A 24,732-nucleotide genomic window follows, 5' to 3' on the forward strand; every position below is an offset into this window, starting at 1 on the left:
ATTAAGTCCCACAGCTGTCTGTCAATAAAATGTGTTTCGCTCCACAGAGGATTTAAGGAAGTTAAATCAATTTGGGTTTGGCAAAAAGAAGGTCATGTCAGGTATACCACCTGCGCCAATACTGGAGTGTACAGCCCAGACCAAGCACTGCAAACTAGTGGCTAGGTAGTTCGAATCACCATCCATCCATCCCTCCCTCCATCCGCCCGCCCGTCCATCCTTCCTTGGTGGAAGTGGAGTGGGTGGGTGAATTCCTTCCATCCACTCATTCAAGTATGTATGTATGTTTGTCTGTATGTCTGTATGTCTGTATGTCTGTATGTATGTATGTATGTGTGTATGTGTGTGCGTGCGTGTGTGGGTGGGTGGGTGGGTGGGTGCGTGTGTGTGTATGTATGTATGCATGCATATCTGTATGTATGTTTAGTCATTGTATAGATAGCAGGGATTTGTGAATTGGGGTTAGAAATCAAATGTAAGGATTATTATTATATATTGTAAAATGACCAGAATCCCAATGGGCACATTTAAATTCAGAAGCTGGTAAATGTGAATTGCAGACATTCTTGATGTATCTCCAGCACATAATACATACACAATCGCTCAGTGACTGTAATGTTGATGCTCCACATTCTTTTGCAGTCTCCCAACTTGAATAGTGCCTTCTACCATACCAGTAATCATGGTGGTTTGGAGAAATCCATCAAATCGACTCCTCTAATATCTTAGCCCGGTGGAAAATATGTCATGGAGAGTGGCAATAGAAAAACACAAAAGGACAAGAAAATAAAAGTACTTTATCCTTTTTCCTCAACCTTCAACAGCAATCTATTTAATCTCTCATTGTAACATGAAAGTGTTTAAAATGCTTACCTTTTTGCTTATTGATTTCTGTACAGGTAATCTGTTATCTGTTTGCTGTCCTGAGTTTCAGTTTGCCCCCAAATCATGACTTTCATATTCATGACGCTGACCTGTAAAAGATAGGTAGTCTTAGACAAAGGACACTACTTCAGTGAATCGTTGAAGCTGAGGTGCTCCATTATTTATCTAAGGCTTGAGGCGATAGCTGCTGGAAGCGTCCAAGTTCATTCACACATGTTCATATATCTTGGGCTCAGTATCCACCTTGTTTGGTATGCAGTGAGGTGAGTAGCTGCTCCTCAAGCTCCATACTTCAATTTGTGTACCCAATCATCAATGAGCAGGGATGTGTGCCTGAAACATGGGCAGGAGGATGGCAGCAATGCTCTCACACATTTCATACTGAGTGGTGCTGCTCACCAGAAAGTTCACTGTTGCCTGTTAAATTCAAGTCAAAGCTCATCTCTACACTTTTCAGATATCAAATGACCAACTACCATCCTCCATGGATCTGAACTGGCTCTAAAATAACATGCTTGGCAACAGATTGTTGAAATTGAAGCAACCCTCTTTGGTGTTCTCGGGATTTGGGTTCTGGAGCCAGGCAGGTTCATGATACCCCAAAAAATTGCTGCTGACAGACCAGCCAGTCTGATTTCTCTGAGGGATTCGGAGGAACAGACTGGTCACTCGGGATGAAGATTCTATTATTTTCCTTAAACTAATGCTCCTATTAACCCTGAAAGCAGTGTAATAGGTAAAATGATCCTAGCTGGATAAACAACAGGAAGCCTGCCAACTGTGACTTCAATGGCAAGCTATGTGGTTTTAATTGGTTAATATCCACAAAGCACATGCTGGGTCCCCAACCTTGGCTAACATGAACCTGCACCAGAATTAAGCAGATGCGTCCTTCCAGGGAAGAGAGTATGTATTCTATTCCAGGCACTGGGAAATTTCCATGTGTAGAAGCTGTTCGTACGTTGAACTCTCAGTCTGGTTTCGGTCATTTTAAGCATGGTGATGGATTTCTGCATGTGCCTGACCAAAATAAATATGTGTCAAAATGTTACAGTTTTTGCTCCCTACATCCTATGTTTATGTAAGCAGGATTGGCAGTAGAATTTATGTAATATACAGCACATAGATTAATTCAAATGAGCAAAGTAGTTTGAAGAGTAAAGTAGAAAGATAATGGTAAAACAAAATCTGAAATTCCTGCGAGGAATCAACTTGGATTCATTTTCAGGATACGGTAGCTGTGTCCATCCTGTGCAAAGGGCCTGAAATATATCCATTTTGGGGGCAACAGACATTAACAGTGTCTATTTACAGTTTCTTGGAAACTGTAGTCTGTGTTGATGAGGAACTCCCCTAAAGTTGGGAAAATTATACCCATCCAAGAAATATTTACAGGAAGAATTAAGTAAAGACTCATGACAACAGTTATGTTTTCAAAAAATAATAGATTTGAATTTAAAATTAAAGGAGGAAATATATGCATATGTATAAGATAACACTTGAATTCAGTCTTAAATTGGAAGTTGCAAACTAAGACTGAATTTAAGCAAAGTTTACAATTATTTGCCATCTTAAAATTTTAAGTCAAAATGACCTTAAAGGCAAAGTATAGACTGGAATTTCCAGCCGATTATCCTGCCATACAGCCTCCAGTTGAAAGCTTCCCCACAATCTGCTAGGTTTAGACCTGGAATTCCATATACAAACCTATAGATGATCTACTTACCCTGTACTTACCAGTTAAAGCCTGTCTCTCTCGCAATTGACAACCCATCTTTTGCCAGTAGCTACTGCAGTATTCCAGTGAAGTACTATGTCCTTCCAAAAACATTGTCAGGCAAAAATGCTAGAATATGCTCTTCATTTGTAGTGTAGTTTTAGCTACATATATTTTTCTAACAAAAAATCGACTTGTAGGCACTACAACTCATTATATGTTTGAACGTACAGTTCTCTGGTTGGCTAAATGTTGCACTTTCATACGCTGTTGGGGACAGTCAATCATGAGACACATGGCAAGGCATTGAGTAATCATTCCCTTTAGTGTGTGGTAGCAGCAACAGAGCATTATTTGCCACTATCACACTGTGTATTGTTTGACCCAAGCCAACATCTTTCAACACTACATAAGACTGGAGAAGCAAGTTACTTTTTGGTAATTCTGCATAGAGTGAAAAACCAATAAAAGGTTTTCTAAAAAAAAGAAAACTGAAGGAAACACATCTACTGTTAGCTTGTCTTTACTTTCAAACTTTTGGGAAAACTTGGTCAGAGTCAAAAAGATCAATTGTAACATGATATAGAGCAATTCTCTTGCAAATGTTTCCCCAAGGAACCCAGTTGTTAGTCGATTGGTGGATTTCTTTTCCGGGAATAATAATTCCATACCCCAAAAATTGGTCACTTCAATCCACCACTGTTTGTGGGACACTACTGTGCGCAATTGACTGCTGTGTTTCACCCACAAAATATAGTCATATTCACAGAATATGATATATTCTGTGAAGCGCTTTGAGACATCTCGAAGATGTGCTAAAGTGCCATATCAAATGCAAGGATTATTTTTATAAATGTTCCTATTGACCCAGTATGAATACAGTATACTGTGGTCTAATAGGCAAGTCTATGCTAATCATGTATGAAAACTTGGGTAAAGAGAGATATTACTGGTGTTCTTATGAAAAGGATTCCAGAATGGCTTGTATATATTTTTGAGCACATAACTACTATCCTGAGTTCCTTCTTACTTTTTCCTGTTGACTTGAACAATATAATTTTCTCAATTTCAGTGGCGTTCCCCATCAACATCACAGTAGATTATGCCAAGAAACCGTAACAAAAGGACTTTACAAATGCATTTACCTATGGTTAGCCCAATCTGTAAATTAGAGTAACCCACCCGCCACCCTCCATCCCCTAATTATAGTACTGTTTTTTGAGCTCTGGGTGGAACTTGACAATTCAGGTTGCATTATGGAGAGTTCCACGCCTGCTAAAACTGGATTGTGGTTACTGAAACTTGCTTCACTTCAGATCCTTGCAAGTGCCAAAGAGAAAAATGTTCACTTTAAACAAATGTGTACATGGGTCCCAGAAGACAAAGATGCAGAATGTTAAACCACGCAATCCTTTTATTGCTCATTGTACTTTCATCCCACAATCAGTCTGCTTATTCTCAGTTGTCCAGTATGTATTGCTTATCATTGGTAGCTATCACTTAATAAATTGTTTGTTTTCAAATAAAACTCTTTGATCCCTTTATTTCTATTGACTACATACTACGTGCAAGCAAATAAACTCTTTTGGAAACATTCTCACAAATATATGTGGGCATAGTAAAATAAGATATAACAAGAAAAGCAAAAGAAAAGGTCTTTAGGCTACAAATAGTAACAACATAAAATCTCTTTATATGATGAAATGAAGCTTCACCTACAACTTCAAAGCAAATCTTTTCAAAACACACTGCTGCCCTTTTTTCAAACACACAGCTATGTATCTGATATTTCACTCTATATGTATTTCATTGTTACCAGAAATCATCTCTGCATTGCATTATAATCATTTTTTTGGGGGGGTCTCTCACAAAGATTTCAGTAAAGCAATTATTTCATGGCAACAACATGCAAAAGCAGTGCATTTTGTAGGTTGAAGCATCAGTGCTTTTCATTGTTAATGTACGTGTATCAGCAACTTAAAAAGAGTACACGTGGGTGTCTACTCTTCTAAGTAAATGGATTTCTAGCCCACACGCTTTATATAAAAAAAAGGAAGACTGAATTTACAGTGCTTTGTTTACATTGTTAACATTCTCCAGAATTGCAATAATAATCAGCACATTTATATAAAAATCATTTAATGGTCAAAACATACTACATATTTTACATTCTCTCTGAAATTTAGGATATATGTATGAGTTGCAAATTTCAAATTAAAAATAATAACTATAGAATTTACTGGGAAGGAAATAAAGAACAAGATGTTAGCTCGCTATGAGTCACATAAAAGATGAACTCTGGCATACAACTTCCTTAAGAAATAAAGTTGAAATATAATCCTTTATCATCAAATCATACAGGAAAGTATATTTCTTTTCCTAAAATGTATTGATTTACACACAGCAAAAAATTACATTTTGTTCTATATGGATAATGCAGTTGATATAATAACGTTATACATAAGAGTTAAAAGGGGGATGGTTCCCAAGGGGATTCACCAATAAAAAACTACAGTCATTAACAGGAAATCTTGTTTGTAACTGGCAATATTTCGCAGCCAAAACCTGGAAACTCAACCATCTACTTCTGATGCCTTACAGTGGGCTTCATTGCCTACTGCGAGTGGGCAAACATACTGTTTCTAATAATGCATTTCCATTTAGAAATGTTATTTTTCTTACCTGTTAGGAGCATGTTTCAAAATATTAACACAAACTAATCTTACTAGATCTTTAAAATATAGAAGGCATATCTGCGTTTATCTAACGATTATTTTTTAAAAATCTAGGTGAAATAGTGAGGCTTATCGCACAAGACTCCACCAAATATCCTTATAGGAACCAAGTATAAAATAATTAAAAAGAAGTGTTAATAAGACAATAAGTTTAACTTTAAACTTATATGAGGAAGTTTTTTGGTCAGCGGGAGTTTGACTTTCAGTAACCCATCACTGTGCTTAAGAGTATCCAAATCAAACTGAGAAATCCATGCATTCCACCTAATCATTTCAGAGATATTTATTGGAATGCAATGTGCACTCTCCCTGAAGGAACAAATCTTGCTTACCTAATTCTGGAGAGTATTGACTAGTTGGCAACAACCAAGGCTTGGGACCTTAGAGTGTGCATCTTATGCTTATTGGGGATACTGCTGGAGTCTAACCAGCTAAAACCACATACCCTTACCATTGAAAACATTGTCTGGCAAGCTTTCCCACTGTTTTACCAACTGGGACCACCTTACCAGTTAGGGTTTTTGCTTTTAGGGTTAACAGGAGAAGAATAAGAAGAGTCCTTGTCCCAGTGACTGGTCTGCTCTTCCAAATCCTGATAGTGTGCCAGTCTGGCTAAGCTGTGATCAGCAGTACCTTGAAGCATTGCAGACGAACTTGGCTCAGGAATTGGACTACCGAGACCACTACAGAGGATTGGCTTGATTCCATCATTGCGTTGTTTAACATGTCATTTTGGAGCCAGTTCAATTCCCCGCTTAAATTTCCCCCTTGCCAGCCATCCCCACCCCCAGAGGATAATCATTAATTGGTCATTTGACATCCAACAAGCACGGGTTTGAGGCCTCACTAGGTGATTAGCAGGTACCAGTTGGAGTTCCTGGCTTGGACTCAAAAGATTCTCACCATTCTCCAGTCGTCATCCCCCAAGCAGCTTTTAGGAACAGTATTATTGCCGTCCGCACCTGCTACCTTGTCATTAGCAAGGTGCCGCAATGCGGAGTCCACCTGCTCCCAACGGATTGGGTCATTAAGGCCTTCAATCTGTTCTACACCTCCAACCAGCTCTTCCATCCTCCATACAGGTGGATCTCTGCTACGGCCTGTTGGGTCATATGCCAACTCCGCATAATGCTCTCTCCAGACCTAAAGAACACCTTCAGGGATCTGTTGTAGAACACTGGACTTTGTCCAACACGAGCAGAAGTCCAGAAGGAGCCTCTTTTCATTCTTTCAACTTTTTCATTGCTCAGAAGGTGAAGAATGAAAAAGTTGCACAAAAGAAGGTCCTCAGTAAGAATGAGCTAAACAAATTATTTCAATAAGATCCAGAAAGGAGGATATGAAATTAGAAAGAATAAAGGCAAAATGTATTAAGGGCTATTTTCCATATTGGTATAAATACAACTAACAGAGACTAGAAAGTATGATGAAAACTGAGTAAAAACAACAGCAACAACAACAAAATTACATTTGTATAGCGCCTTTCATGTTGGGAGGACGTCCCAATGTGCTGGACAGACAGAGTTACGGACCCGAGCTGGGGTTCGGGGTGGGGGAGGGTGGAGGGCAGGGGGGAAGCAGGGAGATTGAAAGCATGGTCAAAGAGGAGGGTCTTGAGATGGGTCTTGAAGATGGCAAGGGAAGAGGCGAGATGGAGAGACTGTGGGATGGAGTTCCAGAGGGTGGGGGCAGATTGCTGGAAGGCCCGCCCACCAATAGTGGGGCGAGCGAGGCAGGGGACGTGAAGCAGGCCGGAGCCGGCTGAGTGGAGGGAGCGAACAGGAGAGTAGGGGGTAGGAGGTCAGATAGGTGAGACCGTGGAGGGCTATGAAGGTGAGGACCAGAATCTTGAACTGTATCCTCTGAGTGATGGGACGCCAGTGGAGTTGGGCAAAGATGGGGGTGATAGGGTCACAGAGCCTAGTGCGGGAGAGGACACGGGCTGCAGATTTCTGGATGATCTGCAGCCTGTGGAGGAAGGAGTTGGGGAGGCCAACAAGCAGTGAATTTGCATAGTTGAGCCTTGATGTAATGAATGCATGTATGAGGGTTTCGGCAGCCTGCGGTGTGAGACAGTGTCAGAGCTGGGGGAAGTTGCAGAGGTGGGGGAAGGCAGATCAGGTCATGGCGCAGATATAGGGTAGAAAGGATAGTTAATGGTCAAACAAGACCCCAAGTAGTCAGGTGTGAAGGAAATATCATCTATCTGATGACAACCCTGTTCTTCCACCCTAGTAGAAATTCCAAACGAGATAGACCACCAGAGATATTGGAGTACTTTTTAAATCTTGGACAATTTTATTGAGAGTTAGGAATTGTTGAGTGGAAAGTAAATATTTGCATGTAAGAAGAAATCAAGCTTCTTAGAGTTGATTTAGCAATAGAGAATTTATGCAAATTCCATTTAAGATCACTGACATTCTATGTCAAGATCAAATCTGAAGTATTGTATCCAAGACATTATATTGTATGTACCAAAAGCTGTTTTGGAAACAGCTCTAGTGTATTGATGTTACTGTGTCTTAAATCAATGAGTTATCACAAAAAGCTAATCGCCCTAAGGAAAATATGATTATAAGCTGAGGAATGCAACTGAATGAATAAGTAAATGGTTGAATCTCATTTTATGGAACAGACTGCCATCTAGCACAGTGAACATGGACTCTGTGCATTCAGTCAGAAAAGAAATGGACAGATACTTAATTCAGTGGAAATAGGGAGATTTGGGTCTCATGCTGTGGCAGGAACAAAATATTTCGTAATTCTCAGTAATTGCTACTGTTCTTGAGCCTAATTTGATGATCCCTAGTAAATTTACTGATGCTGATGAGCTGACATCTTTTTTGGGGAGGACATAAGCTGGGTCCCCTTAGAGCTGAGCTGGTTCTAAGGTGCTGATGGAAGGTTGGAATCGTTGGGTAGACCAGTTATTGGAGGCAGGGATTCTTCCAAATCAGCTTCTGTTAACTCTGCAAGGCAAATGGTAGGGAGATTTGGCCTCGGTAACCAATGGACAGCTTGCCAGGCAGTGCTCTCAATTGCAAATTGTGATTTTAGCTGGTTTACCTCCACCAATACCCCAACACAGACTCTGGGGCCCCTAAGCCTCAGCTTTTACCAAACTGTATCTAATACTCTCCAAAAATAGGTAAGCAGGGGTGTCCCTCCAGGGAGAGTATGCATTTTCATTCCAAACACAGTGGTACTTCCATGTGTAGCTGACATATGCATGTGGAACTCTGTCTAGTTTGGATACTCTTAAGCATAATGATGAGTTTCTGCATATGTCAGACAACTGACACACCAATAAAAAAGTTTATAATATTTTCCATTATAGCCTCACAGTAGAGTTTGGTGTACATGTTAATGATTGGAGAATAATCTCCATTATTATTGTACATATATTATTTTCAATCAATTGGTAAACGTATCAACTTTGGTGCATACACTTTTAATGAGAACATCACATTATAAGCGTACATCACCAAGACCTGTAAACTTACTGATAATCAGGTAATAACACACATCCAATACAGAGCCAGTACATTTACCAACAAGTAGAGAATGGATTACACTCAAAAAAGGGTGAGCAGGTCATGTGTAAATAATTAAATATCAGGATTAGCCGAAAAGCCTTTTCTCATTCTTATCTTATGCTCTCAATGCACCTCTCTCCCTGCATTATCATTTTCTCTAATAGTCATTTGTGCAAAGAGTTTCGAGAAGCTCATTCAATTTAGGGTACTGCCACAATATAACATATTTTTGCATAGATATTTGAATCCAATAAACCACTATTATCATATCGTTTTTTCCCAGTAAAACACTGCCTCTATCTCAATTAATTCAAATAGAAGCACAGTCCCATCATCTGGGGTTTCTGCGTAACGACTTTTTCCTGACATTTTATATGCAGCCACCTGGGAAAACATAATGGTAACCCCAATCCTAATGCGATGGGAAGCGGCGTTGAGGCTGCAATAAGAGAGGATAGAAGCTCGAACGCAAAAGCTCATCGACGTGGAAATATTAAAATCTGTATTGTGCAGAACAAGAATTGCCTGGAAGTGTGTGGAAGGGTACAAGACCCTGTGTGTATTCAGATGAGTTCGCAAGCCAATAGAGCATCATTCTCACATCTTATCATGATGTATCATAAGCATCACCCAGAGCTCTCAATCTTTCCTAGTCCTGTTATTTTTTTTTCCTACACAGCTCATATAGGCACTGTATTTCCCTGTGATTTGCAATGGAATAAAATCCAATACGATGCAGTTCGACTCATACGGTCCGATTTGAACATGGGAGACTGCCATCTATCGCTGTCCACCAACATACATACCTGCAGTGGCAAAAAAAAAGAGAGCCTTGCCAAAAATGAAACAAAAATATTGTTTTCTTGTGAGTTGGGATGTCACAAAGCATAGCAATGAATGATTACCATATTTAACAAGTGAAAGCCGTGGTATTATCCTGTAGATAGTTACCTTGAACTAAGACCACTTATGCAAATCATTTCAAATTCTGTTTTTCCTTCAAAATATAGCAAAAAGTCTGCTGGTGGGGACGGAGTGCGTGTCTAAGGGCTGTTATAATCCATTTGAATTTAACTTCTGCTGCAATAAATGTCAACGTCTTGTTCTCTGTAAAAGAATCGCTGAGTCGTTGCCAGGTTTTGCTCCTGTAGCAATCGCACATTTCACTGAGACCTGATCGCGATCAAACATTTTCACCAATTTTGTTTTGTGTGTGTGTGTGTGGGGGTGGGGTGGGGGTGGGGGGGGGGGACACGAGTCGACTTCCTTTACAAAACTCGCATCTTGTGCTTTATTTTGCATTAAAGCTCACACTTCCAGACACAGGGGACTGTAACAAACTGCGGGTGGCTGTGGGTGCTCTCTTGCATGCCGATCTGTGGGGTGGGGGGGGGGAGGGGAGGGGGTGGGGGAGGAAGGGGAGTGGGTTTACATGCCATCTATTGCATGTCTCACTGGGTAACACCGCCAATGAAAGTTGGGGGGTTAACTTATCCTTTTATTTGAATGCAGGCGCTCGCTTTGAATCCGAAGCGAAGCGGTGCATTCGTGCATTTAGACGGCAAACGAAGCGTGGAAACAACTTCGCTCTGAGGGGCAATTCTCCCCCCGTTGCGGGGGGTTAGAACCGGGGTCGGTTAGCGCCGATGATGCTCATGGGACTGAGCAAAAGCTTCGGCGACGGACAGCGGTACGTTTCTTCGATGAGATTCGCATGCAATGCAAACTACCGCCTTGGTTGCGACAGCCTCGGATGTCTCGTACGACACTGGCCCCGGTGGGTGAGGTGTTTCGTATCGACCTTCTCAGATCGCGACATGAACGGTGACAAACGAGGCATTTACTTGCACTGTTGCCCATCAACTCCCCTCGAGTCCCGACCGAGTCCCTCACACCACCATCGCCTCCTCCAACCTGTGCAGGTCTTTTCTCTCCCCGCTTCCCGGCAGCCTGCTATCTGTTCTTCTAACCCCCCCCAAAAAATACGTCGTCCGACCTTTCCTTTTTTTTAATATTTTTTTTTAAAAAAAAATTTAAAAAAAATCCGTCCTTCCTCTCTTTGCGCGGAATTTTATTTGGAACGGCCGAGGCGGCGTCCTTTCCCGAAGCTCTTGTCTGGTTTTATTTTTCCTGCCGTCAGCACTGACGTGCGCTAAACGCTGTTTAGTTAGTATTCATTTGTTGTATCCGACTCTCCCGCCGCCTCCAGGAGCTGCGTTGTTATTCTTCATAACTACCCAGTCGATCACACACACACACACACACACACACACTTATACTTCTGCAATAAGTAATACGATTTATTTGTAAAACAAAAACCCCAAACCCCCCCCCCACCCCCCCCCCCCCACACCCAAAACAAAAACTAATTATACCGATTGCATTTTCTTTTGAGAGCTCGGGCTCGCACACCGACATGCAGACAGACACACACAGACACACAGACAGACAGACAGACAGACACACAGACACGCAACAGCGAGCTGATCGCTTCATTCATAAACAGCGCATGTAAAAATTGCACAAGCGTGAGCCCGACTCCGGGACCAGGGACTGGGACGAGCAACGGGATCGCGCTTTCCTTTGCTCGTTCCCTCGCCGGTACCCGACCACCACCAACATCCCCCCCCCCCCCCACACACTCTCTCTCTCCCCGTCCCTCTCCCGCCTCTGATCCGCCTCCAGACTCGACATTTCGCCTCTCCATTGGCCGGGTTGTCTGACCGCAGTCGGGTGCAGATTGGGCGATGCCAGAGGACGCTGTGCTCCATTGGCCGGAGAGGCATCATGTAGCAATGTTTAACAAGCTGTAGGGGGAATTGATCGAGTCAGAGACTGGGAAGAGTGTCTGCGAAGGGAGAGCTCGCCAAAGCAGCCTTAAAGAGTGTGCACCGGGCGAGCAGCACAACACACACACCAGGACAGAGAGAGGCAGAGAGCATCCAGTCTGTGAGTGTCACTCACCGCTGAGCCCAGACAGTGCAACAGGACTCCACTCAAGAGCCTCAGTTACCCTTTATAAGTGAGGAGAATCAACAGGAAAAGTAACCCGTGTGTCACAGCTCGGGGCTGCTGCAGAGAGAGAGAGAGAGAGACAGACAGACAGAGAGCAGGAGGCAGATTTTTTTTTCTATCTATTCTTTTTACACCGTAAGTGTCACTCAGGGCTGTCGATCGCGTGAACTGGAGATGGAAGACTTTCACGGAAATCATATACCTGCCACAGAAAGCTTTTAAGCGCTGCTCTTGAAGTGGAGATAAGGGGTGGTGGTGGTGGTGGTGGTGGTGGTGTGGGTGGGAAAGAAAAGTATTTTTTTCAGTCTGTGCGATTCACTGACAGCTCGCTATTGCTGCAGCCGCTTTTCTTGAGAGGAGATAGGCGCACACAGAGATATTCATCCAGCCAGTGTGTGTGTGCAGCATGCAAAATGCTCAGCAGCTGCATTTTCTGAAATTGGAAGAAACAGATGACAAACCTTGAAACTGGAACATCGGGCTGCACCACCGCATTTTGCAAACGCTTGGATTTCACTCGCTTTCGTTGTAGGGGTGTGGGGGGGTGGGGGGGGGGGAAGCTGGAAATCGCATTCCAGGATATAATAATATAATACCACAGAAGCCCCATCTCAAAGCCCTCTGCCGTATAAAAGAGATCCGTAGGTGGTTAAGGGAATAAAGTGTCGGTCACGATTGTCTAAGGAATTATAATGCAAGATGGTGACAAGGGACGTTTTTCTTGGCGTCAAAGTCTCTTTTTGAAATGCTAGTTGTGAGACGCAGCCATACTTGTAAGCGGCTACACGCTCATCTGTTGTCTGAGCTGTAAATCAACAGGTTAAAAAAAAAATAAGAGAAATAGGAAACCAAGTGCTGGGAATGTACCTACATATCTTCATGTTCCTCCTACTCTGGACTCGAGCTCTGACCTTGAAGAATCTGAAATACACGATCCTGGAAGAGCAAGGACCGGGCACTGTGATCGGGAACATCGCGAAAGATGCTCGTCTGGGCACGAGTTCAGATCAAAGGAAACCTAACTTTCGGGTGTTGGAGAATTCAGCCCCTCATTTGTTGGACGTGGATCCTGAAAGTGGGTTACTGTACACCAAGCAGCGCATCGACCGGGAGACGGTGTGCAAACGGATTCCCAAGTGTGTGGTCTCGCTGGAAGTCTTTGCCAACGACAAGGAGCTGTGTATGATTAAAGTGGAGATCCTGGACATCAACGATAATGCGCCAAGTTTTTCCTCCGAGCAGATCGATATCGAGATCTCGGAGAACGCGGCTCCGGGGACGCGCATCCCTCTGACCAGCGCTTACGATCCCGACACCGGCGAATTCGGTCTGAAAACCTACACGATCAGCACCCCCAACCACCTGTTCGGGCTCGACGTGAAATCCCGGGGGGACGGCACCAAATTCCCGGAGCTGATCATCCAGAGACCGCTGGACCGGGAAGATCAGCCCCGACACGTCCTGGTGGTGACGGCTCTGGACGGAGGTGAACCTCCCAAATCGGGGACCATGCAGATCAGTGTCAAGGTGGTGGACTCCAATGACAACAGCCCCTCGTTCGAAGAGCCCACCTTCACGGTGGAGGTCGTGGAAAACACCCCCGCGGGCACCTTCCTGATCGACGTGAACGCCACCGATCCGGACGAAGGCACCAACGGGGAGGTGATCTATTCCTTCAGCCCTTACGTGACCGACCGGATCCGGGAGCTGTTCTCCATCGACCGGAGGACGGGGGTCATCACACTCCAGGACAACATCGACTACGAGGAGAGCAGCATTTACGACATCGACGTGCAAGCCCGGGACCTGGGTCCCAACTCCATCCCCGCCCACTGCAAAGTGTCGGTCAGGGTGATGGACGCCAACGACAACTCGCCGGCCATCAGTTTCGTGTCGGTGCACCAGGGCGCGGTGAGCGAGACGGCCCCCGCCGGCACGGTCATCGCCCTGGTCAAAGTCACCGACCGGGACTTCGGCAGGAACGGGCAGCTGCAGTGCCGGGTGGTGGGCAACGTGCCCTTCAAGCTCGAGGAGAACTACGACAATTTCTTCACGGTGGTGACCGACAGACCGCTGGACCGCGAGGCGACGGACGAGTACAACCTGACCATCGTGGCCAGGGACAACGGCTCCCCGCCGCTCAACGCCACCAGGTCCTTCACGGTGAAGGTGGCCGACGAGAACGACAACCCGCCCCGCTTCACCAAACCCGTGTACGTGCTGCAGGTGCCCGAGAACAACATCCCCGGGGAGTACCTGGGCTCGGTGTTGGCTCACGACCCCGACCTGGGGCAGAACGGCAGCGTGTCCTACTCCATCCTGCCCTCGCACGTGGGCGACGTGTCCATCTACACGTACGTGTCGGTCAACCCGGCCAACGGGGCCATCTACGCGCTGAGATCCTTCAACTACGAGCAAACCAAGTCCTTCGAGTTCAAGGTGTTGGCCAAAGACGCGGGGTCGCCTCACCTGGAGAGCAACTCCACCGTCAGGGTCACGGTGCTGGACGTCAACGATAACGCGCCGGTCATCGTCCTCCCGCTCCTGCTCAACGACACGGCCGAGATCCACGTCCCCCGCAACGCCGGGGTGGGCTACACCGTGGCCACCGTCAGGGCTGTGGACAACGACTACGGGGAGAGCGGGCGCCTGTCGTACGAGATCGCGGAGGGCAACGACCAGCACCTGTTCGAGATGGACCCGGTGACCGGGGAGGTCAGGACCACCCACCCCTTCTGGGAGGAGATGTCGCCCACCTCGGAGCTGGTGGTCAAAGTGTCCGACCACGGGAAGCCTTCGCTCTCCGCCGTGGCCAGGCTGGTCATCATCACCTACACGGGAGCCGCCCCCAAGGACCAGCACCGGGTCAACAAGGAGCACCACCACCACTGGGACATGTCCCTGCCCTTGATCGTCACCCTCAGCTCCATCTCGGCCATCCTCCTGACGGCCATGGTCACCATCGCCGTCAAGTGCAAGCGGGAGAACAAGGAGATCAGGACCTACAACTGCAGGATCGCCGAGTACTCGCACCCCCACCTGGGCAAGAGCAGCAAGAAGAAGAAGATCAGCAAGAACGACATCATGCTGGTGCAGAGCGAGGTGGAGGAGAGGGATGTGATGAACGTGGTGAGCAGCCCCTCCCTGGCATCTTCCCCGGTTTATTTCGATTACCAGACTCGCCTGCCGCTCAGCTCCCCCCGCTCAGAGGTTATGTACTTGAAACCCACCTCCAACAACCTCACCGTCCCCCAGGGCCATGCGGTCTGTCACACTTTCTCTGGGCAGGGGGCAAACCCCACCGAGGCTCCGGCCACCAGAATGTCGCTAATTCAGGTAAAATGCCTCTTTTTTTTGGGGGGGGGGGGGGGGTGGTGGGGTGGGGGGGGGGGGGGGGTTGGGGTTTGCACCTGTTGCTTTTTTTTTAACTTTTAAGACTTTTGGGAAGTTACTGGGGACCCATTTATTGGTACGTTACGTCTTTTAAGGGATGTTCTACCGCGCACTTAATACCCCCGAACGGTCAGTGTTGTGTAATGCAACCCTTTGGGGTCGATCCCTTTGGCGTGAAGAGTATTGACCGCCTTTATCGATCTGCATGTGTGACTGAAGTCCCATTTTGTGGGATGGCCCCAAATAGAAGTGGGGCCTTCTTTCTCCCCCTCGATTCCTTCGGTTTGTTTTCATCTACACTGAGATAATTCCGCTTTCAAAAAACACTCTCACGATGACCAGGCAGTTTGGAACTGAACCGGCATTGGCTTTATTATCTTCCTTTAAAGTCTTATTGATTTTTAGGGGAAACATGTCCGACAGTGTCAGATGTAAGCGTTTCGTGTTTTGCTGAAGATATTCAGCAACAGTGTGTATGTAAGTTTAGTAGAAATACTTAATTTTACTGAGAGCACAGCAAAGAGTATTATTTGGGTCTATATTAAGAGCAAAGCAAAGGGTAATATTAAGGACAACGCAGATATTACTGCCACACGAAAGAACACAAATAGCATTACTTTATTCTTTAATAACTATCAGATGAACAATTGGCACCTTTTGCAAATACCTCAACCTTTCCACAAAGTGCCATCTGAAAGGGGAAGTAGCATTGTGTTAATCACAAAGGTATTTTCACCTTCTGTCAGGCAAAAATGAATAAGCAGCCTTTACATAAACATGTGCAACATTACAGTGTGATTTTTGTGTAGTAAAGTAGTTATTTTGGTGTACTGTCCCAGCGAAATCATGTCAGTGGATTTCAATTCCAATTTTTATGAAATTTCCAGAAAAGGTTGATGCTTCAATAAAAGTTTGACACGCGTGCATTTTATTTTTGCAAATTATTCATTTTGGTATTCAAAATGACAAATTTCTAAATGATTAAAAAAAAGTAAAAGCTCGTGTAACTAATCTCAGTAAAATGCTACAGTTTCCTGCTTGACACACTGTAACAGCTTTTTCATTGATAACTGAATTACATTTCAGAACATCGATGTGTTTTAGATTCACACCATTAATTTACATCCATGGTTAAATAGTCTTCTAGCTTAAATAGTCTGTCAGTGGCCTTTCTGGAAATATAATACAGCATTTTTCAAACAGTTATATTGATTAGAACTATAGTGGTGACATTGTTTTGGATCCCAAAATGTTGCTCTTTGATATTAATTTGCTTTAAAATATGGACGAATAAGATCATATCACACTTGATACACTTATTTCAGTTTTCAAAGCCATTCCCATTTCTGCAATGAAGATTACAAAATGTTTCTTAGGATAAATCTTCTTCGATTATAAATAAAGCAATTTAAGATCAATTTTCTGTGCTGTTCATCCCACTGTCCTGGTTACATTAATTCTTTGATCTCTTGAGTGAGTACAGACATGTTTCACAAAGTTTATATAACTAGAGATGTTTGATAGCACGTAGTGGAACTAATGTATGATATATTTAGGAAGCATGAATTCCAACTAACTGAATATAAGCAGCTTATTCATTTTGAGACAACATTGTTTGTATTTACTTGTTCAAGTGCAGATGATTTTTCATGATAGTTGAGAGCTAGTTTTGTGACCTTCCTTTAGAAGACTTCTGAATTTAAGCTTTTTCATGACTAATAATTATTCCAGCTTTACTTTAACAACCCGTTCCCAATTGATGGCCTCGGTATGAATGCTGATCTCCAAAAAGTATTATAATTTACATTGTTAAGATTAAAACTTGAAGATATTGCATTTGTTTCCGTCTGACACCCCCACTCCCCCGACTGCCACACGTCAAAGAAATTGTACAAAGAACAAACATGGCCGCATAAACCCACACACTGCTGACGTGTGTGCCAGAACAAGCTATGTAACAATGCTTGGTTAATTCATTGTATCTTACGAATTTGATAACACTACCTTTAGCATAGTATAATAAGTAAATAAAATCAGCCATGTGTAAGTGATTTTCCTTCGCTTAAAATAACTTGATAATAAATAAAGTACTGTATTTGTTTAACTCTATGGTTTACCTGTAATATCAGCAGACTTCACACATTCTGCTTGGATGATCCTTTTTACTGGCTCATGAAGTTTTCAAAGTATTTATGCTGGCTACTTCTTCAAGTGTCCCACCAATCCCTCTGTTGGAGGTATTTTATTCAAATGTATGCAAGTTTGGGAAAGCGTTAAAGTAGAATTCAAGTATAAAAACAGCAAATCTAGAATATTGTTTCCATTATGTCTTTTAACTAACAAAAAGATTTGTGATAAATTCAGTGAAGTGGTTTGTTGACACCTATGACTTCTGTACATTTTATTACCAACAACCATATTTCTTCAGAACAATAAGAAGAAATGCTACATGCATGTAAGTTTACAACTAATAAGTGGAGGTTTGCAAACAGTCAATGCATTTGTCAGATCGTAGGGCAATAAAATAATAATAAAAGATCAGCGATTGGCCATTGCAGCTTAAAGTGATGACAAGTAACTAATGCCCTCCTTCATAAAATACATCTTGCTTTTTATTTTTTGGTGATGCAAAACACAATCCTGCCAAATCAACATGCAAGTACCCATAGTGCATATGATGGACCCACGGGTATCAAGAATCATAACACCTGTCAGAATGCATCGATAACAGTTTCAATACAGATTTTGTTTACAGAAAACAAAAAGGCCACCATTCAGTCATTTCTGGCTTTAGCTTCTCAAAAGATCCTATAAACACATAAATATTTTTTGATACAGGAAAAACTCAATACAGATCATGGGGCAAGGCACAAGGTAACAATAAAAAGACAAAAGTGCTCCTTTAAATCAGACAAACTAGCTCCTGTTAAATTGTTTTCTCTTGTGTCTCATGGGAAATATATAATTGACAAAACTAGGAAAACATCTGTGATACAGGGTCAGATCTTCAGGTACAGTAAATGTGTTATATAAATATAGATAAATAAATGGGAACTCACATATAACTCATTGTTTTAGTAATTGCTTTCTCAGTTTTCATTGTTCTCAAAACACAGTCTAACCCTTCATGTGGTCTTGTCTGTGCTTTTCATTTTACTGATAACAATAGCATTTAATATTTATCAAATAAAAATGTGATACATAACCAGTAGATACTGTTGCCATTGCGAAGAGCATTTCATCTATAACAACTTTGCAATTTTTGATAATAGGCAGCAAATATGATCATTTAAATTATGGGGAATATGTGTATAAACATTAATCACATGAAATGTAAATACAAGATTATTATGTTAATTCTCCCTTCATTTGTAAAGGCAAGAAGACATTTTAAGTTCATCTGTCCCCAAACACTGATTTGTCAGATCTATAACATCAATAATAAATAAGCTTCAGCTGATTTTAACTAACAGCTCAGTGCGACTCCTCAGAACCTGGGCTCTTTCCACTCATGGGAATTCTGTAAACCATATGTGTATCTGGGTGTATGTCCTTAAACAAATATATCTTCACCTAACTTCATAATTGATTTTGTCTCATTAAACTTGGAGGTTCTTCCTTGAACATGAAGGCTGAGAGCTGTGTGAACATGTACTGATTTTCCATCTTAGCGAATAAAGAGTCTCACCATAGGATTTTAAAAAAAGTAACACAGATTAACATTAAGACCGTTTTTTAAATTATTTTAATTTACTGAATGGTGATGACTATTGTATGTACTGGCTTGGAAGGGTTACGCAATGGGATTTAGTAACCAGCAAAATTAGTACCCCAATGATATACCAGCATTCACTGTTTAAAAAAAAACAGATATTAGCTATCTATGTCAATAATAATTCTTTGTAACTTTAATTTTTAAAAGGGTCCTGATGGAGGGGAACATATCTTCATAAGTGCTTTATTTGGGGAATACTGGGGAAATGTCAGTATTGGGGAATGAAATACATCTCATGATGGACATTTATGGTGTTAGCATCAAGAACTCCAAGGTTAGGCATAGTATGTCCAAATACAAAGTCCTCTTCCCCTTCAGTGTGTCTAAACCCTAGACTTGGAAGAACACCTCATACCACCTACATGTGAGTTTTTCTATTTCTCATATCAGCCATACTTATGGTCTCTTTGGCAGAGTTTGCTAGCTCAGTGTCAATTTGCAAGCACTGTTGTGCTTTCGGCCCATGCCCACTTAGGAGCTGGTATGATACTGTTCAAATTCATTTCATTTAGCACCATCGCATCAAAAGGGTAGCCTTTCTTTGCATCAATCTAAGTAGATTTAAGCTCTGGTCCCCACAGGTGAAAGATCAATCTTCAAATCATAGCACTGCCTCGTTTCACTTTTGAAAAAAATAACTGGTCCTTGGAGCCTTACAAAGGTTTACCTTTAGTTTTCTAATTGTGGTTACTAACGCATAAAACCAATGAGGTGCTGTATTTTTCAGGTTGCTGTGTAACACCAAGGTATCTCTCAAGCCTCAGGGTAGCTTCACAACTCTTCTAATAGTGTAGGGCACTGAGTTAAAGATACTGATATGTAAAGTAAGTTGAGAGAGTGAAATTAATCTTCACAAACTTTTTTAAATTAAATTAAAAATTATGGGTCCATTTTCTGCAGGTGAGAAGGGAGGGAGAGTGTAAGAACATCAATGAATTCACCTTTAAGTACAAACATTTTGTACTTAGTTGCAATTTGCATGTACGATTAATTTCTAATTCAGTTTTAATGGTTATTTAAAGCCTTGACAGGCTAGGGCACTTATAATTCACGATGCATATGTTGAAAGAAAATCTCCTCAAACATACTCAGAAAATTCTGGCACTTCAGTTTACAATGATTTTGCACATCCATGTGTACTTATCTTCTGATCACATTTTGATTTTTTTCTTGAATGTGCTCCAAAAGCTTGTCGATTAACACTCATTTCAGAGGGGGTTGTTTTTTGAACGTGGCTAACTTTTAAAATTATTTTTAGTGGGATATAATCAGATCCGAGAAGGATTACGGAATGAATGAATGTAGAAGCACGTCATAAAATTACTTCTGGATTGTAATGAAACGTGGCATCCAGCACCCATCTTAGTAAAATAATTCTCTAATAGTATACACTAACTATATACTTTGGTAAGGTGATGGCTGATGACACTTTCTCAATATTGGTGAGGCCATTACATCTAAATATTTGCCTTACTATACTCTTAGTAGCAAATAATTTGCTTTGAACAACAATAACAACAACTTGCAGTTATACAGAACCCTTCAGATGGGATAGCATCTGAGAACTACTTTGATATCTCTCAGCTGGACTATTCTAATGCAATCCTCGCCGGTCTTTCCTCCTCCACTATTCACAAAATTCAGCTCAATCAAAACTCCACCCCTGCATTCTCACCCGCACCAAACTCTGTACCCCGATTACTCCAGTCTTTGCCAAACTCCACTGGCTCCCTGTCACAGAGCGGATCGACTTTAAGATCCTATTCTAGTGTTTAAATCCCTCCATTCCTTGGCAGCCCCCTATCTCTCTAACCTCCTCTCTCCTCACAGCAGTACCCGCTGCCTCCGGTCTACTGGGTCCGGCCTCCTCCGTGTCTCCCGAATCCTCCGCTCCACCATCGGCGGCCATGCCTTCAGCCACTACACCCCGAAACTTTGGAACTCCTCCCTCAACAACTTTATCTCGCCCTCTCCTTCCCCATCTTCAGGTCACGCCTGAAGGTCTTCCTCTTCAACCACACCTACGGTCACCTTCCCCCTCCCCCTGGCTTGGCCTTGGGTGCCACCATTGTTAAGCTTACTGAGACGCCGCCCGGCGTGGAGGGCGCTACATAAATGCAAGTTGTTGATATATGTGAATTCAGTTCTTACATGCAAACTATTGAACACTTCAAGAAGTACCTTTTTTTNATACAAAACACTCTTGTTTTATTTTGTTCACCTGCAGCTTCATGCAATGATTAAGCTGTTACTGTACTCTCATTGAAAACTATAGTATTTCACACTTTTCACTGCATTTCGCAAGACTTTTATCAGAACCATAAATTACTGAAGGAGCAAAAATTCAGTTCTTCTTTTGGCAATGTTACACTCTAACATCTTCTAAGATTTGTATAATGGATAAGCTGAACTAGTGCCAGTCTGGAGTGAGCCCGTCTCTGTGGTCTAATATCATCTTGTTTCCATCTCAAGCTCTGAATTCTATCTTTCTTATGTGGACATCTTTAATTGCACCGCCTTGTTACATACCAAAAGCAAGCCATCTAATTTTGTTCACGATTAGATCACAGACATCTCTACAGTAACTCATCAGCCGAGCACTGTGATATTGTGTGAGCAGTTGCCATGGTTTCTATTTCTACTTAGAATTAAAATCATTTTTTATGTTCAGTTTTGTTAGGAACAATTGAGAAACCCTAGAAACAATTGAGAAGTACCAAAAATAGATACCAGAATTATTTTATTGAGTTTTCTAAGCATATTTCCAAAATAGTTCTTCATTTCATATGCAAGTTATTTGATACGATTAGAAGCCTGGTCATAAAGATACACACAGATGGACTTAACAGGGAATGTTCTGATAATACTATTATATTCTGGTAAATTTATATGCAGTACAGCAGATAGACACAGAGTAACCCTATAATCCCATTTGGATTTCCAGACACCGGAGAGGCTGCAAAATAAGAAGGCAGATGATATTGACAGAATAGCCCCATTAATAGGATTCAGAACTGTTTTATTGACAAGACAGTGCCGTTAATATGACCTACTATATTAAATTGACAGGAAAACTCTGGCAATAGAATCCTTCTGTGCTATAATTGACAGGGAAGCCCTTTCAGTAGGGTCTTAATGTGCTCTTTATTGACAGTGTAGCAACTCTAAGTACGTATCTTTACTGAATGGTGTAAATACGTTGAATGCCACAATATCTCTTGAGTCAACAACATTGTTATCACACTTCATAGTTCCATACAAGTGGAATAAATTGGCGTGTTTGAAAAATCATATCATACAATGCTCATTAAAAATAATATAGAAAATAGCCCATATATACATCAGTATCCAAAATACCTGTACATATGGCTGCATTTCACATTGTTTAAAAAATGAATAAACAGAAAGAAGTGTTTTTTCAACATCAATATATTTCTTAAAAGCCATGACTGCTCAGCACTCTGTGAACCTTTATTGCATGAAATTCACTTTACAGTGATTTAAATCACTGAAAATCTTAACTTTTATATGCAAACAGTTTAAAGTTTGAACTGAACATAACGGGAATTTGTTAAATGTACAGATAGAAAAAGATTGAAGGCAATTCCTTTTTTATACTATAAAATTATTTAAAATCAGGTCACTGTTGGAAGATTTTGAGAATATACATTTTCTGCTCACAGGTAAATTTACTTATATGGCTACATGTGTAGGTTTCCCATTAGAAGGACAGGCTGCGAATATTTAAAAACTTACAGACAAGTAGAAAATTACCCTGTAAACTGTACATAAATCAACCTTTACCAATTTACATATCTGACCTGAATTTTCCTGTGTGACATTCAAAGCTGTAACCCTCACTACAGTTGACTTTAGTAATAATGATCAAGTTGAGCAAGTCAGCATTTAATTATTACTGCACAACTGGAAAGAGATGACAAATTATTTAGTGGAAATAGATTGCAAATTATAGTCAGAGTGCAATAGAGATGGAATCTAGAGAGGAATCAGGGATGGAATTGGAGGGTGGAGTGGAGTCGGAGTTCAGGTGTTTGACACATAGTTGTATCACTATTCCAGAAACATTTTACTGAAATTTTGTAGAGTTACAGTTGTGTTGCAAAAGGATTTTAATCATTCAAGGTAAATAAAACACAGGTGATGCTCTTTGAGTATTTAAAACACGTTAGTGTGTTCTTTGCTGAAATCAGTAAAGTCTTTTTGCTGCTGAATTTGGAAAAGCTTGAAATGAAAAGAATGATGACTTTATTGATATTTCCTCTTTATTGGGATCCAATTGCCCATAACATTGAAAGCAGGTACCTACTTGCATGTCACACATTAACAATATAAGCATCCTAAAATACAGTAATTGTGTAACAGACAAGTAATGTAATGTTACAGAGAATAGTACAGTTGAAAAACAACTAGAGTTTAAATGCCTCAAGTTGCGAAGCATAAGCATAATCTCTTTGGTCATGCTTATTTCAGATTGTCCCAGGGAAGCTTAAAATACATTTTGTGGTAGAGCTTCCCAGATGTCAGAAAGGACAACAGAAGTGACCCATTTCAGATAGTGAGCTATACAAATGTAATTTGTTGTTGTTGTTATTGAGCGAATGTGGGACAAGTTGAAGAGGCAAAACAAAGGATCAGTCCTGATTGTCAAAGGAAGGCCATCTGCCCAGGAGGAGTTCAAATACATAAATTGGGAATGGAGGAATGATTTTACACATGGTATCACAATCACCTGTATGCTCCTGGCACATTACCAAAATGTCTATCGTGGGCGGGCAAGATCTACATTGTGTAATCAATTAAACCCAGGCTATTTATAAAGATTGTTATTTAGTAGGGCATATGTTTGACCCATTGTTGCTCCAAGGACCCAAGACTTGCGCCTACATGGCAAGAGCATCTGTCACCTGAAAGCAAATTGTGAAATAGAGGGCTAACTGAAGACTTCAGATTCCCTCAGTGGTATCTGAAGTCAACCTGAGGCAAAGCATGTTAATACTAGTTTGACCTTCATCTGGACAGGCAGAGCATGACTTCTGGCAGTACTGCACTCCAGATCCCCACAACTTTATGACAACAGCTCTGTACAGCACATTGGATCATGCGACCCACCTTGATTCTTTGGGCGTGCAGTTGGAGTGCAACACCTTTAAGGTGACCATATCCACCACCTTGCTGCAACATGAATATTGCGTAAAAAAGAAAAGTTGTGTAAAATATGAAGTAAAGAGTAATACAGGGCAGTGCAATACTGTTTGTGTGTAATTAATGGTCTCTGGATATTTCTGTAATTTGACAAATTCCCATTAAGTTCAGTTCAAATTAATGTGACAAGGTGCTATATCAAATGCCAGGATTATTCTTATTCTTCTTCTTATTATTATTATAGATTGTGTTTCAGTAGAGTTCAATGTATAGAACTAAAATGGCAATTGTGGGATTGGAACTCTATTTGAATGTTTAAACATTCTGATTGAACAAAAATTGCACAACCAGCTAATATAGTTTAATTTATGCAGAAGGGCTTGGCCAAAGGTGCAAAATGCATATGCTTCTGATTGAAATATATTATTGAAACAGATAACAATAACCAACAGTGTGTTTAAAATGTCCAGCTAAATGGCACATTTACAAAATCCAAATTTCTGCATGTATTAA

General features: G+C 41.7%; 1 protein-coding gene and 1 long non-coding RNA gene across 5 annotated transcripts in view; one reads left to right on the forward strand and one right to left on the reverse strand.

The window, feature by feature from the left end:
- Positions 1 to 651: 651 nt before the first annotated feature.
- Positions 652 to 10,814, reverse strand: LOC103178615. Its single transcript, XR_487871.1, has 3 exons — positions 10,718 to 10,814; positions 874 to 974; positions 652 to 724 (listed from the first exon to the last, which is right to left on the reverse strand). It is a non-coding gene; the product is annotated as an uncharacterized LOC103178615 (long non-coding RNA).
- A 1,620-nt stretch (positions 10,815 to 12,434) lies between these two features.
- Positions 12,435 to 24,732, forward strand: part of pcdh17 (protocadherin 17) — a 170,600-nt gene continuing 158,302 nt past the window's right edge. For all 4 annotated transcript variants that reach the window (XM_042334705.1, XM_007893452.2, XM_007893453.2 and 1 more), the window contains exon 1: positions 12,435 to 15,224. In XM_042334705.1, the coding sequence (XP_042190639.1) occupies positions 12,750 to 15,224 (2,475 nt within the window). In that variant the 5' untranslated portion in view covers positions 12,435 to 12,749. The remainder of the gene's footprint in view (positions 15,225 to 24,732) is intronic.

Source organism: Callorhinchus milii, unplaced genomic scaffold, assembly GCF_018977255.1.
Source record: "Callorhinchus milii isolate IMCB2004 unplaced genomic scaffold, IMCB_Cmil_1.0 Scaffold4, whole genome shotgun sequence".
NCBI lineage: Eukaryota > Metazoa > Chordata > Chondrichthyes > Chimaeriformes > Callorhinchidae > Callorhinchus > Callorhinchus milii.